The sequence below is a fragment of the Scyliorhinus canicula genome, chromosome 9 (genome assembly GCF_902713615.1).
Source record: "Scyliorhinus canicula chromosome 9, sScyCan1.1, whole genome shotgun sequence".
In the NCBI taxonomy this organism is placed as follows: domain Eukaryota; kingdom Metazoa; phylum Chordata; class Chondrichthyes; order Carcharhiniformes; family Scyliorhinidae; genus Scyliorhinus; species Scyliorhinus canicula.
Window position 1 is genome coordinate 135219904 of NC_052154.1, and position 16552 is coordinate 135236455.

Here is a 16552-nt window from a genome sequence, read left to right on the forward strand (position 1 = left end):
AATATTCCAGGCGTGGTCTCACCAAGACCCTGAACAGCTGCAGTAAGACATCCTTGGTCTTCTACTCTGCAATTAATGCCAGCATGCCATTTGCCTTCTTAATTGCTTGCCACACCTCCCTACTTCTTTTCAGTGACTGGTGTACAAGGAAACCCAGGTTCCTTTATCTGTCAACATTTCCCAATCTCACCATTTACATCATTCTCTGCCATTCTATTTCTCTGTCCAAAGTGGATAACTTTACATTCTTCCGCACTATTCTGCATCTACCATGTATTTGCCCACTCATTCAACCTGTCTAAATCACCTTGAAGCCTCTTAAGATCCTCTTCACCACTCACATTCCCACCAAGTTTCATCTCGTCAGAAACTTGGAAATATTACATTTGGTTCCCTCATCCAAATCATTGATGTATATTGTGAATAGCTGGGGCCCCAAGCACTGATCCCGACGAGACCCCACTAGTCACTGCCTGCCACTTGAAAAATGACCCAGTTATTTCTACTCTGTTTTCTGTCTGCTAGTCAATTTTCAATGTATGTCAGTATATTACCCCCAATCTCATGTGCTTTAATTTTGCACACTAACCTCTTATGTGGGACTGTATGAAAAACATTCTGAAAATCCAAATACACCACATCCTCTACTGGTTCTCCATTATCTATTCTACTAGTTACATCCTCAAAAAATCTCCAGTAGGTTTGTCAAATATGATTTCCCTTTCATGAATCCATGTTGACTTTGTCTGATCCTGTTGATATTTTCTGTGTCCTGTTATTGCATCCTTTATAATCAACTCTAGCATTTTCTCACCTACTGATGTTAGGCCTCTACCAACTTATAGGTGACTGCATTTTGCCCCAACAGAACTGATCCCTGAAAGTGGCAGGGAAGTGGTGAATGACTCCCTCCAAGTTGGCATCTGCATCTACCATCCTGGATCTCATGAACTATCAGTTAGCGGAGGCTGAAAGAAATTTCTTACTTTTCTCGTTTCCTAACTCGCATTCCAAAGTCTATCAACATCACATATTCCCTGCACAATATGACACTGAGTTACTTTGCTTTTTAACTTGGTGTTTTGAAGTGTCCACAAGAAAATCTGTTAACTCTGAATAAACTTGCCATTTCAGTTCCCGTTCCCATTTGGAAGCAACTTGTTATGGTCCTTCCTAAGGTACAGCTGGGATGAATGCAACTTTGTTTCTTTCCTTGGTGCAGGGTGCAGTTCAATTGAACTTTGTCTGCTATTTTACAGATCGGTCAAATATAGGGCTTGTATTGACACAACTGTTACACCAGATCTGCATATCCAGAGGTGCTAATTCCATTTTACAATGGACTCTTGTGTTACCAGTCGCAGATTGATATCGAAAATACTCTAGACTGAGCTATTTGTTTTGTAGAAAATTCTGAAGTGCATTAATCGACTGTTATAGAATTTGTATGTAACCTTGTAACTGAGTCAAACACATCAAAAAAGTCTTGATGTGATTTCCAGTTTGTGCTAAGTTTGTTGGTCCCAGCTGGAGCAGCATTAGGGGTACAGGTACTACAGTTGATTTTGTTGTCCACAAAGGGAAAGAAAGCCAAGGTTCTGCTCCAGATTGACATTCAATTGTAGATTACATAGAATTTACAGTGCAGAAGGAGGCCATTCGGCCCATCGAGTCTGCACCGGCTCTTGGAAAGAGCACCCTACCCAAGATCAACACCCTATCCCCATACTGAGTAACCCCACCCAACACTAAGGGCAATTTTGGACACTAAGGGCAATTTATCATGGCCAATCCACCTAACCCGCACATCTTTGGACTGTGGGAAGAAACAGGAGCACCCGGAGGAAACCCACACACACACGGGGAGGATGTGCAGACTCCGCACAGACAGTGACCCAAGCCGGAATCGAACCTGGGACCCTGGAGCTGTGAAGAGATTGTGCTATCCACAATGCTACCGTGCATGTAAGTGGACATTGAGTAAGGAGAGGATGAGGCTATGGTGCCCTTTATCATCAAAAAACCTTCAGCACTCGCACACTTGATTTAGAACAATGGACACTTGGGTGAGTTACTGGGGGTCATTCAGCAGAAGTTAATTGAGACCCCAAGCATGAATCAGTGCCTAGGAAAGGCTGGGTGGAAATCGGTCGATGGGTAAAGAAAATGGCTGTGACCACTGTATGTGATTTGACCAGAATGGCTGTTGGATATTTAATCTTAACAGTATGGACTGACAGATATGTTGGGTGGGATTCTCGTCCACGTCCGCCCGGAGCCTGGAGAATCCTGCCTGAGGTCAGTAGAGTTCTCCATTGTCCGTGGCTCGGCCGTGGTGATCTTGCGGCGGGTGGGGCAGGAGAATCCAGCCCCTTGGCAAGAGGTCAGAAAAAGAATGATTGTGAAGGCTGGAAATAAAAGAAATAATGGAAAAGTGCAAGCAAATAAGAACCTGAAAGAAAACAATATTTCATATTTAGTTTCTACCCTGCATCAAAATAGCAAAAATGAAGGTACAGAAGTGTGGTGTTGGAATTCTCTGCTAATTTAAATTGCAACTGATGTCATTTTATATTTTCTCTCCACAGGCAAATAATGACATTTTGGCCTTTTTATCAGGAATTCCAGTCACTAGAAATACAAAGTATCTTGACTTGAAGAATGCCGTGAGTGTTGTTCTGTAATATATTTGAGCGCTGTGAAATGATTTGGCGCATTTTTTTCTTTCTTCTTTGATGGACATTTTGAAATATGTAACAATTCAGTTGATTGCATTTCTCCTGACATTTGCCATATGTGCCAAGCATTGTGGTTTCAGTTACACAATAAATATTGCAGACTCAGGAGCATTTTTGAGAGTGAATTCTTTCAACAAGTAAAACTGTTGCTTTATTCTCAGCCAACTTCGCTGTTGTTTTTTTAGATGTGCTAGTATCTAGCTAATTAATTCCATGTGTATTTTCCTATCTCCTTTTGTCTACTGGTGTTACTATTTAAATAATGATCTGCTCACATGCAAAATAAAGGAACAAAATATCAAGGTTACACCTTTTTAATCATTCAGTTGTTTTACCATTGTGTGAACAACTTACATTATCTTGATGAATATGAATTCCTTTTTAGAAATTCAGTAACTCTGATAGCTTAGTAGGAAAATGTATTACTTATATAAGCAGCATAGACAAGATCCCAAATTTGATTCTTGCTCTGCAACTATTCTCATTAGTTAGGCAGCTTATGTAAAAAATAGGTGAAAATATTTTAGGTGTTCTGTTTCAGATTGTTATTGATTTGCATATTTTCAGTTTAAATTATTATTTCAAAGTTATTCACTACTTTAAATTAAAGGAAGGTTCCAAAGAATACTGGTAATTGTATTTTTGATTCTTAAAAGTATATCTACCAATGACTTGTGTAAGGGATGAAGCAATAAAATTTGATATTTTACATCCCCACCTCAAACCTTGCTTCAATTCTTGAAGGTGTGTAGGGTACAGTCCTACAGGCACTAGAACATAGAACAATACAGCGCAGTACAGGCCCTTCAGCCCACAACGTTGTGCCGTCCATTTATCCTAATCTAAGATCAACCTGACCTACACCCCTTCAATTTACTGCTGTCCATGTGCCAGTCGAAGAGTCGCTTAAATGTCCCTAACGACTCTGACTCCACCACCTCAGCTGGCAGTGCATTCCACAACCCACCACTCTCTGTGTAAAGAACCTACCTCTGACATCTCCTTATACCTTCCTCCAATCACCTTAAAATTATGTCCCCTCGTGACAGCCATTTCCACCATGGGGAAAAGTCTCTGGCTATCCACCCTATCCATGCCTCTCATGGATACCTTGTACACCTCTAACAAGTCGCCTCTCTGCCTTCTTCGCTCCAGTGAGAAAAGCCCTAGCTCCCTCAACCTTTCTTCATAAGACATGCCCTCCAGTCCAGGCAGCATCCTGGTAAATCTCCTCTGAACCCTCTCTAAAGCATCCACATCCTTCCAATAATGAGGTGACCAGAACTGGACACAATATTCCAAGTTTGGTCGAACTAGAGTTTTATAAAGCTGCAGCAAAAACTCAATCCCCCGTTAATGAAAGACAACACACCATATGCCTTCTTCACAACCCTATCAACCTGGGTGGCAACTTTGAGGGATCTATGTAAGTGAACCCCAAGATTCCTCTGTTCCTCCACACTTCCAAGAATCCTGCCTTTAACCCTGTGTTCAGCATTCAAATTCAACCTTACAAAATGAATCCCTTCACATTTATCAAGGTTGAACTCCATCTGCCACCTCTCAGCCCAACTCTGCATCATGTCGATGCCCTGCTGTAACCTGCAACAACCCTCAACACTATCTACAACTCCACTAACCTTTGTGTCATCGGCAAACTTACTAACCCACCCTTCCACTTCCTCATCCAAGTCATTTATAAAAACCACAAAGAGCAGAGGTCCTAGAACAGATCCTTGCGGGACACCACTGGTCACCGACCTCCATGCGGAATACTTTCCATCCACTACCACTCGCTGTCTTCTTTCGGCCAGCCAATTCTGTATCCAGACAGCCAAATTTCCCTGTATCCCATGCTCCCTAACTTTCTGAATGAGCCTACCATGGGGAACCTTATCAAATGCCTGACTGAAATCCATATACACCACATCCACTACCCAACCTTCATCAATGTGTCTCGTCACATCCTCAAAGAATTCAATGAGGCTTGTGAGGCATGACCTGCCCCTCACAAAGCCATGCTGACTATTATTAATCAAACTATGTTTTTCTAAATACTCATAAATCCTATCTCTCAGAGTCCTTTCCAATATTTTGCTCACCACAGACGTAAGACTGATGGGTCTGTAATTCCCCGGGATTTCCCTATTCCTTTCTTGAATAGGGGAACAACATTCGCATCCCTCCAATCATCCGGTACAACTCCAGTGGAGACTGAGGACGCAAAGATCGTCGCCAACGGCGCAGCAATCTCCTCCCTCGCTTCCCGGAGTAACCTTGGGTATATCCCGTCAGGCCCAGGGAAATTATCTATCCTGAAGCTTTTCAAAATTTCCAGCACATCCTCCTTCTTAATATCAACCTGTTTGAGTCTATTAACCTGGTTCACACTGTTCTCATAGGCAACAAGGTCCCTCTCTCTAGTGAATACTAAAGCAAAGTATTCATTTCGGGCCTCCCCCACCTCTTCAGACTCTAGGCACAGGTTCCCTCCACTATCCCTGATCGGCCCTACTCTCACTCTGATAATCCTCTTATTTTTCACGTACGTGTAGAAAGCCTTGGGGTTTTCCCTAATCCTTCCTGCCAGAGCTTTTTCATGCCTCTTTCTAGCTCTCCTCAGTCCATTTTTGAGTTCCTTCCTGGCTACCTTGCAACTCTCTAGAGCCGAGTCAGATCCTTGCTTCCTCAACCTTACGTCACCTTCCTTCTTCCTCTTGACTAGAAGCTCCACTTCTCTTGTCATTCAAGGCTCCTTCACCTTACCATTCCTTCCTTGTCTCAGTGGGACAAAACAATTCAGCACTCGCAGCATGTGCTCCTTAAACAATCCCCACATTACTGTTGTGTATTTTCCCAAGAACAATTGTTCCCACTTTATGCTCCTCAGCTCATGTCTAATAGCAGTATAATTTCCCCTCCCCCAATTAAATACCTTCCCATACTGAGTGTTCTTATACCTCTCCATGACTATGGTAAAGGTCAAGGAGTTGTGGTCACTGTCACTGAAATGCCCTCCCGTCAAGACATTTGACACCCGGCCCTATTCTTTGCCGAGCACCAAGTCCAATATAGCCTTCCCCCTCGTCGGCCTATCTACATATTGAGTCAGGAATCCTTCCTGTACACACCTGACAAATCTGCTCCATCCAAACCATTTTGCAGTAAGGAGGTTCCAGTCAATATTAGGTTGCACTAGTAACTTTTTTTTTAAATAATTTTTATTGAAGAAATTTTTCAAAATACAAACATTTTAACCCCCCCTACATTTACATTTAAATTATAACAAAACAAAGTCAAACCCCCCTACTTAACAAGAAAAAGAAAAAAGTCCCCCCCCCCCCCCTACTCGCGCGTCCCCCCCCCACCCCCCCCCCGCCGCCGGCGAACCGACAGTCAGACCAACTTATCATTTCTAGCAGCGTCCTCGGGCAGGCCTTGCCCGTGCCACCACCGCTACCGTACTTCCTTCGTCTTTGTCCCCCCTCCCCCCCCCCCCTCCTCCCCCCTCCCTCCCGCCCTCCCCTCCCCTCCCGGGTTGCTGCTGTCACGGCCTCAGTTTCTATCTCTGATCCAAGAGGTCTAGGAAGGGTTGCCATCGCCTGAAAAACCCCTGCACCGACCCTCTCAGGGCGAATTTGATCCTTTCCAATTGGATGAAGTTTGCCATGTCGTTTAACCAGGTGTTAACACTCGGAGGCCTTTCGTCCCTCCACTGAATCAGGATCCTCCTCCGAGCCACCAAGGACGCAAAGGCTAATATTCCAGCCTCCCTCGCCTCCTGTACCCCCGGTTCCACCCCAACCCCGAAGATCGCAAGTCCCCATCCTGGCTTGACCCTGGACCCCACCACTCTCGACACCGTCCCTGCCACCCCCTTCCAGAACTCCTCCAGTGCCGAACATGCCCAAAACATATGTGCATGATTCGCAGGGCTTCCCGAACATCTAATACACCTGTCTTCACCCCCGAAAAACCGACTCATCCTTGTCCCCGTCATGTGGGCTCTATGCAGTACCTTAAATTGAATGAGACTTAGTCTCGCACATGACGACGACGAGTTGACCCTCTCCAGGGCGTCTGCCCATGTCCCGTCCTCTATCTGTTCCCCCAGCTCTAACTCCCACTTATCTTTCAGCTCCTCTACTGGTACCTCCTCCACCTCCTGCATAATCTTATAGATGTCCGAGATCTTCCCCTCCCCGACCCAGACCCCTGATAGCACCCTATCACTCACCCCCCTGTCGGGGAGCGCGGGGAACCCCGCTACCTGTCGTCTGGCAAATGCCTTCACTTGGAGGTACCTGAACGTGTTCCCCGGGGGGAGCCCAAATTTCTCCTCCAGCTCTCCCAGGCTCGCAAACCTCCCCTCTATAAACAAGTCCCTCAGTTGTCTAATACCCGCCCTCTGCCAGCTCTGGAATCCCCCTCCTGTGTTTCCCGGCGCAAATCTGTGGTTCCCTCTTAGTGGTGCCCCTATCAGACCTCCCACTTCCCCCCTGTGTCGCCTCCACTGCCCCCAGATCTTGAGGGTGGCCGCCACCACCGGGCTCGTGGTATACCTCGTGGGAGGGAGCGGCCATGGTGCCGTTACCAGTGCCCCTAAGCTTATGTTGCCGCAGGACGCCCTCTCCATGTGCTTCCAGGCTGCCCCCTCCCCTTCCATCATCCACTTTCATACCATCGATGTATTTGCCGCCCAGTAATATCCTGAAAGGTTGGGTAACGCCAGCCCTCCACTATCCCTACTCCGCTCCAAAAAGACCCTTCTAACTCTCGGGGTGCCATGTGCCCACACATACCCCATGATACTACTCGTTACCTTCTTGAAAAAGGCCCTGGGGAGGAAGATGGGCAGACACTGGAACAAAAACAAGAACCTCGGGAGGACCGTCATTTTAACTGACTGCACCCTCCCTGCCAGCGACAGCGGCACCATGTCCCACCTCTTAAACTCCTCCTCCATCTGTTCCACCAGTCTGGAAAAGTTTAACTTGTGGAGGGTCCCCCAGTTCTTTGCCACCTGCACCCCCAAATACCTAAAACTTTTAACTGCCCTTTTGAAGGGGAGCCTCCCAATTCCCTCCCCTTGGTCTCCCGGGTGTATTACAAAGACCTCACTTTTCCCCAGATTTAATTTATATCCCGAAAAGTCCCCGAACTCCGCTAGTATCCCCATTACCTCCGGCATTCCCCCCTCCGGGTCTGCCACATACAACAACAAATCATCCGCATAGAGCGAGACCCGATGTTCCTCCCCTCCCCTTGTCAGTCCTCTCCACCCCCCTGAACCCCTCAGTGCCATCGCCAACGGCTCAATCGCTAATGCAAAGAGTAAGGGAGATAGGGGACATCCCTGCCTAGTACCTCGATGGAGCCCAAAATATTCTGACCTCCTCCCGTTTGTTACCACACTTGCCATCGGAGCTGAATAGAGCAGTTTTACCCACTTGATAAATCCCTCCCCAAACCCAAACCTTTCCAACGTCTCCCACAAGTATTCCCACTCCACCCTGTCAAATGCCTTCTCCGCGTCCAGCGCTACCACTATCTCCGCCTCCCCTTCCACTGCTGGCATCATAATCACATTTAACAATCTCCGGACATTTGTGTTAAGTTGGCGTCCCTTCACGAACCCCGTCTGGTCTTCATGGACTACCCCTGGCACACAGTCCTCTATCCTGGTTGCCAGGACCTTTGCTAACAGCTTGGCGTCAACATTCAGGAGGGAGATGGACCTGTAGGACCCGCACTGGACCGGGTCCTTGTCCCGCTTCAAAATCAAGGAGATCAGGGCCTGCGACATTGTTGGGGGCAGAACCCCCCCCTCGCGCGCCTCATTAAAGGCTCGCACCAGCACTGGACCCACCAAGTCCACAAATTTCCTGTAAAACTCCACCGGGAACCCATCCGGCCCCGGCGCCTTCCCCGCCTGCATCTGGCCTATCCCTTTAATTAGCTCCTGCAGCTCTATCGGCGCCCCAACCCTTCCACCAGCTCCTCCTGTACCTTTGGGAACCCCAATTTGTCGAGAAAGTTCTTCATTCCCCCTCTCCTCTTCGGCGGTTCAGACCTATACAATTCCCTATAGAAGTCCCTAAAGACCCTATTCACCTCTTGCCCCTTCTGCACTACATCCCCACCCCTCTCTCTCACTCCCCCAATCTCTCTGGCTGCATCTCGCTTACGAAGCTGGTGTGCCAGCATCCTGCTCGCCTTTTCCCCGTACTCATACGCCACACCCTGCGCCCTTCTCCACTGCATTTCCGCCTTCCTAGTGGTCAGTAGGTCGAACCTGGCCTGCAAGCTACGCCGCTCCCTTAATAGCCCCTCCTCTGGTGCCGCCGCATATTTCCTATCTACTTCTAGGAGCTCCCCCACCAGCCTCTCCCTTTCCTGCCTCTCCTTCCTCTCTCTGTGTGCCCTTATGGAGATCAGCTCTCCTCTAATCACTGCTTTCAAGGCCTCCCAGACCGTCCCCACCTGCACCTCACCTGTGTCATTCGTACCCAGATAGTTCTCAATGCCCGTTCTCACCCTTCTGCACACCTCTTCGTCCGCCAACAGCCCTACATCCAGGCGCCACAACGGGCGTTGGTCCCGCGCCTCCCCCATGTCCACGTCCACCCAATGTGGTGCATGGTCCGATATCGCAATGGCCGAGTACTCCGTGTCCTGCACTCTCGGTATCAGCCCCCTGTTCAATACGAAAAAATCGATCCTAGAGTACACTCTGTGGACGTGGGAGAAAAAAGAATACTCCCTCGCCCTAGGCCTACCAAATCTCCATGGGTCTACCCCTCCCATCTGCTCCATGAACCCCCTTAACACCTCTGCCGCTGCCGGCCTCCTATTCGTCCTGGAACTCGATCTATCCAGCCCAGGGTCTAACACCGTATTAAAGTCCCCTCCCATGATCAGGCCCCCTGCCTCCAGTCCCGGGATGAGGCCCAGCAGGCGCCTCATAAAACCCGCGTCGTCCCAGTTCGGGGCATACACATTTACCAGTACCACATTCTCTCCCTGCAGCCTACCCCTCACCATCACGTACCTGCCCTCCTTGTCTGCCACCACCTCTGCCGCCACAAACGACACCCTCTTTCCCACCAAAATCGCCACCCCCCGGTTCTTGATATCCAAGCCTGAGTGGAACACCTGTCCCACCCACCCCCTTCTCAGGCGGACCTGATCTGCTACCCTCAAATGAGTCTCCTGCAGCATTGCTACATCAGCCTTCAGTCCCTTCAGGTGTGAGAAGACCCTTGATCTTTTGACCGGCCCATTCAGCCCCCTTACGTTCCACGTGATCAATCGGGTCGCAGAGCGACCCGTCCCTACTCCCTGTCGATTAGCCATGTCTTGTCCCTTGCTCGCCCCGGGTCATCCCTTCTTTTCTGACCCGCTTCCCATAGCGATGGCCCCCCCCCCCCCCCCCACCCCCCCGGCTCTCCCCTTCTCGTCCCTGGTCTTTCCAGCAGCAACCCGGTGTCCCCCCCCAGCCCCCCCCCCTTCCCCCCCCCCCTGGCTAGGACCCCTCCTAGCCGCGATGTACCCCACATCGTACTCCCGAGAGTCAGCTGGTCTCCGCTGACCCGGCTGCTCCTGCCACATTCCGACTCCTCCCGGTTCACCCCATCTGCGCCCGTGAAAGATCCCCTTAAAACCCCAGAGAAAGACCCGCATAATCAACCCGCTCCCCCCCGTCCTGTCTCCCCAACTTAACGATATCAATACCCAATGGCAACTAAATACATAAATACTTAACTACATACTTAAATAACAAAATAATTAACTAACTATCAACTAACAGTGTGCCCAACCATCACCCTCCATCAAACAGTATAAATAACCGCAGATAACCATAACCGCAAGAAAAAAAGAACAAAAAACTCCCCCAAGCACCCAAAGAAAAAGGGTAAGAGGGGTAAATAACTAAGGGAAATTGGAAACGGGAAAAAACACCCCATAAGAAGCCAACGACCCACAATAGAGATTTCAACAGTACAAATATACAGAAACACCCAACAACTCGAAACCTTCAAAATATTCAGAAAAGTCAACCGTTCGAGAAAAAACACCCCAAACAATCCACAAAACTGTTACCCAGTTCCGACATGGCCTGAAAAAGAAAAGGGCCACTTGCTCAATCAAGAGTCCCCCGGCGGCTACGACCGCCGGTGCTCCCAGGTTTTAGTTCGTGTCCAACTTTTCCTCTTGTACAAAGGTCCAGGCCTCCTCTGGGGACTCGAAATAATGATGTTGGTCCTTGTAGGTGACCCACAAGCGCGCCGGTTGCAGCATTCCAAATTTGACCTTTTTCGCGTGTAGCACCGCCTTTGTCCGGTTGTACCGGGCCCGCCGCTTTGCCACCTCCGCACTCCAGTCCTGGTACACCCTTACCGTCGAGTTCTGCCACTTGCTGCTTTTCTCCCTTTTTGCCCACCTCAGGACTTTCTCTCGATCACTTAGCCGCTGGAACCGCACCAGCACCGCCCTCGGGGGCTCGTTTGCCCTAGGCCTCCTGGCCATGACCCGGTATGCCTCTTCCAATTCCAGGGGCGCCGGACCGGCCCCTTCCCCCATCAGGGAGTTCAACATCTCCACCACATATCTCGGGAGATCCGACCCCTCCAGGCCTTCTTCCAGGCCCAGGATCCTCAAATTTTTCCTCCTCATCCGAGTGTCCAGCTCCTCGAAGCGGCTCTGCCACTTCATGTGGAGTGCCTCGTGCACCTCCACCTTTGCCCCGATGACTGTGGCCTCCTCCTCCCTCGCGGTCATCTCCTGCTGCAGATCTTTAATCGACGCCTCTTGGATCGCCTGGGCTCCCACCAACCTGGTGGCCGTCGCGTTCATGGACTCTAAGAGCTCCACTTTCATCTCCGTGAAAAAACGGAGGAGAGCGGCCTGCTGCTCCTCCGCCCATTTCTTCCACTCCTCCGATGCACCGCCGGCCGCCATTTTGATTTTCTTCCCCCGCTTTTTTTGGGGAGCTGCTGCCGTTTTTCTTGCCGCTCCACTCCGGGTACCGACCATAAAATCGGTCTAGTTCTCCTCAGGGGACCTTCCCCCACCGGGATTCGTTTTTTCAGCGCCGTTGGGGCCCTCCAATTGGCCCAAAAACACCTTTGTTGCAGGAGCTTCCAAATGTGCGGCTTAGCTAGTCATAGCCGCAACCGGAAGTCCAGGTTGCACTAGTAACTTTCTGGTACCTCAACAAAGTGGCGGTTCTTCATGTGTGAGCTTAAACCGCATGAGAATCGGGCTGGCTCGTAACGGTTGTAAATTTCTGTTTAAACATTCTCCTGATGTTAGTTGACAACACTTGTCGTTCTGTTGTGAAAATGGCATTGCACTAAATTGGTCTGAAATTATGACTGCAGTAATAGCTTCCTGGCAGTCCTCCTTCATTTATCGACACAAACCCTTTTGCTAACGTGAATAAATTCCTAATTAAGTTGCCCTGATGCTGGTGATGTGAGCTTTGACTTTTCCTTGGGAAAACCTTTGTTTTGTTAAAGCTTTTGCTCTCAAGAAAATGTATTTTTTTTATCACATCCTTAGCTGTTTTGCATTTTGAAAATGATGGATTCAATATATCCCTGGAAGTGAAAACAGTCTAAAATTTCTAAATCACAGGCCAGAGTGGAATAGTAATTGCAATGAAGCACTGCCCTCTGCTGGGAGTGAAAGCAAAAAGTATAGCATATCCATTAAGTTTATAAACTTGTGTCATTGTAGAATCCTACAAGAGAGGCTATTCGGCGCATTGTGCCTGCTTGCTAAAAGTACTATCCAATTAGTCCTGTTCCCTCCTTTCCCTGTGGCTTTGCAAATTTTTATTTTTCAATTATGTATCTAATTGCCTTTTAAAAGCTGGATTCCACCACCCTTGCAGGTAGTGTGTTCCAGATCATAAGGATTCACTACAGAAAAGAATGCCTTCATATATTCCAACTTCAAATCTGTGGCCAGTGTTCATCAATCCTGATAGTCGGAATAGTTCTTCCCTACGTACTCTATCAAAATCCTTTAAATAATTTTGAGCACCCCTGTTAAACCTGCCCTTAACCTTCTCTGCCATATGGAAAACAATCCAAGCTTCTCTAGTCTCCACATAATTCAAATTCCTCATGCCTGGTACCTTCAAGTCACAAAGCATTTATACTTGAGCCTTTAGGAATCTGAAACATTGCAAGTTGAATATCTAATTTCTGCACATTAAGAACCTGCATTATGTATGCCCACCACTCATTCCTCCAGCTCCTCCACTCTCTGCCCCTCCACTGCACTGCACTCCAAATAAAAAAAATCTTTTGATCACTGAATCTTGCGTTGCTTTTCCATTGTTCAGAAGCACAGCTGTTCTCCCGCTGATCAGCTTTTGTATCACCTCTGTGATTTGCTTTAGGTTGTTTCATTATCCTGAAGATGCTGCTGCCTGGGCTGTCCTGTAACAGTTCAGGTGTCCATTATTCTAATCTCTGAAATTGTAATAATAATGGATAATTGAATAGTAAGTAGTCAAATAGACACAGTTTTCCGAGACAAACACATGAAACAACTATGATTTGTAATTATCTGAAGCTGAAAATAAAACTGCGTCCTTGAAATTAACCCCAAGAGTTTGTCACTTTTTGAATTCATTTTATCGTATTTAATTTATACAAGGGGTCATTGTTCAGTTTTACTGTTCACAGTATCACATTTGCATCTGGACAGCAGATCAGCAATTGCATATAGAATCATAGAATCCCTTCAATGCAGAATGAGGCTATTCAGCCCATCGTGTCTGCACCAACCCTCCAAAAGAGCACACTATCCAGGCCCAATTCTCCGCCCTATCCCCATAACCCCACCTAACCTTTGTACACTTGGGGACAATTTAGCATGGCCAATCTACCTAACCTGCACATCTTTGGACTGTGGGAGGAAACCAGAGCTCCTGGAGGAAATCCACAAATATATGGGGAGAACATGCAATCTCCACACAGACAGTGACCTGAGGTTGGAATTGAGCCCGGGTCCCTGGTGCTGTGAGGCAGCAATACTAACCACTGAAATATGAAATGGGACTAGTTGGATAATTGGATTCAGTTGCATTAAAATCTGGCATGCTGGTGATATATTGTAAGAAGTCTTACAACACCAGGTTAAAGTCCAACAGGTTTGTTTCAAACACGAGCTTTCGGAGCACGGCTCCTTCTTCAGGTGAATCAGGTGATATATTGAACATATCCACATTTTTTATTACTTGCAAAGTAGACTGGATATGCTTTAAAAAATAAGCACAATCCCAAAGTTTTAATGATCATCTGTCTGTAAAGAATGTAAATTTTAGCAACAGGACAAAAACCCTGTGCACACCCAGCTATCTCTCTAGTAGATAAGTCAAGCTTCTCATTATATTCATCAAGTCCTTCTCTCACAGTAATTTAGCTCATTATCTCTTTAATCAATTTATACTGCCTGCTTCTATGTATGAAGCTATTGGTATATGACCCTTCACCCTTATCCCTTTCAATGTAATCAAATCAGAATTTCATCACCTAACCAGATGAAATTGTGTCTCTTCCAGGGAATAGTTAATGTGCAAGTCAAGTGCTGACAACCATATTCCACACACTGAGAAATGAAAATAAAATAATTTAGAAGGGTTTTGTGTTTGAAGTGGGGTCTGAGTAGGGAAGAGATTTAATGCGGTGAAAAATAAATGCTTGTATTTGTCACAGGCGAAATTTGTGAAAATGTAAGGAAATAAGGGCCGGAATTCTCCGGTTGTTGGGATTGACTTTTCCCACTGACAGCACACCCTCACCCAAGGGTTTTGCGGCGGCGTGATTGGTTTCAATGGGAAATCCCATTGACAAGCTACGGGAGTATAGAATCCTGCCGCCAGTGAATGGCGCACCATTGAGAAATATGCGGCTGGAGGTCCGGAGAATCCCACCCAAGATATCTTTATTAATACCAGCTAGAAAGTTTTGCCTGTAGAGTAATTTTTTAAAAATCTTTTTATTAATTTAGAGCTGTGAGGAAGTAATTTTTATTCTTTTTTTTTAGCAAGAAATGCACATGTATAAGGAGGTGTGCTACTACATGCACTTTGCACTGGCTGCCTATGGGTGGCCCTTGTACTTAATGCGAAACCCAGCCTGTGGACTCTGCAAACTGGCCAGCTCATGCTCGTGAGTTGTATTTGTTTCCTTAATGTTGTAAAAACAATTCAATAAATTCAATTACATTGGGTTCCTGGTTCTGGACTGTTATACTGCTCCATTGTTTATTCAGATAACAAGCATAAATGTTTTTTGACTTGTTTGCTCAGTTGCCTTCATCTTTTAGCGCACATATAAGCCAGAATAAAAGGCTTGTCTCATTCTGAATGTGGTTTTAGATTAAATGAGTGTGATCGTTCATTACTTGTTTCCGAATGAGTAGAAATCCACAGAGAAACCTTGTCTCAAATTCACTATAAATTGGAAGTTTATTTGATAAACAGTTAAGGAAATTCCATTTGCTTACCAAGGGCATGGAGGAGATCAGATAATTGGGATAGGGAGGATAAAAAGCTGGAAGATTTCCTGTGTCTGATCACTATAAAGTTGCTCCTGCTAGGAAATGTGTAATTGAACATCTGCTGAGAACAAGAATTGTTTTATGACATGCCAAAAATTCCACTGGCACACTCGAGAGCCATGGCTGAAGATTGGCTATTTGGCCGAGAAACTGGAGGACAGCTGGTGCCCATGAAACTATCTCAACACGAGTTAATGCCTACAGGGGAATAAACTGGATAGCAAAAATATGAAACCCATTTCAGTTGTGAGACGGCACATGGACCATTATTCTACTGAGTGACAGATATTTGGGTTGCCAAGCATTGCTTCGCAAGGAAGGGAAGTGCAAGACAGTCTTTATTTGTTTGTGAAAATATTTTTTAATCATAAAATATCTGAAAGAACATTATAAACATTTTAAAATAGCCTTCACAAAGAATGTGATAATATTCAATTTTCTTATACAGGTTATTTAGCACTCTGAGGTGCTTCAATACAATCAAAAGGACATTACAGACATTTCAAAATGATCATTATAAAAAAGTGCAATAGCATTTAAGTTATCTACGTAGACTATGTTGCATTCTGAAGCACTAAAATTGAATTGTGTCACATGTAATCATCACCGTATGCATTCAATATGTGACATACAGCTCAAGGGGGTCTGTGCAATTCCCAGTCCATCAGTGCACTATGGCTGAAAGCTCTTAGACACCAACCTTCAAGAAAGTCTTTTTTTTTTTTGCAAAGATACACCTTATTCATAATATATCTGAAAGAATATTCCAAACATTTCAGAATGGGCAATAATATTCAGGTTTTCTGCGTAGATCATGTTGCGCTCCGAGGTGCTTCAGTACAATTTAATGAAACATAACAGACATTTCAAAATCATCGTTCCAGAAAGTGCAATGATATTCAAATTATCTATACAGGTCATACCGCACTCTGAAGTGCTTCAGCACAATTGTGGTATATGTAATTTTCACTATATACATTCAATGTCAGTCACACAGCCCAACGGGGTCTATACAATTCTCAGACGCTCAGTGCACTATGGCTGAAAGGCTTAGGCAGTGACCTTTCTTCATGCACTGGCTGCCCCGAGCTTTGGTGCATTCCTCCACACATAGTCCTGGGCTTTGGAATGTGCCAGTTTGAAACAAAGTTGGGGACAATTCTTTGCACTGTAACACTAACAAGTTTCAGGCAGACCAAAGAGGGTATTTCATCAAGCTGATGATCCTCCAGCAG

General features: G+C 46.4%; 1 protein-coding gene across 7 annotated transcripts in view; it reads left to right on the forward strand.

The window, feature by feature from the left end:
* The window catches only part of LOC119971726 (diacylglycerol lipase-alpha-like), a 513684-nt gene that overhangs the window by 373949 nt on the left and 123183 nt on the right, over positions 1-16552 (forward strand). For all 7 annotated transcript variants that reach the window (XM_038807680.1, XM_038807682.1, XM_038807675.1 and 4 more), the window contains 2 exons: positions 2589-2666; positions 14802-14926. In XM_038807680.1, coding sequence (XP_038663608.1) covers positions 2589-2666; positions 14802-14926 — 203 coding nt within the window. The remainder of the gene's footprint in view (positions 1-2588; positions 2667-14801; positions 14927-16552) is intronic.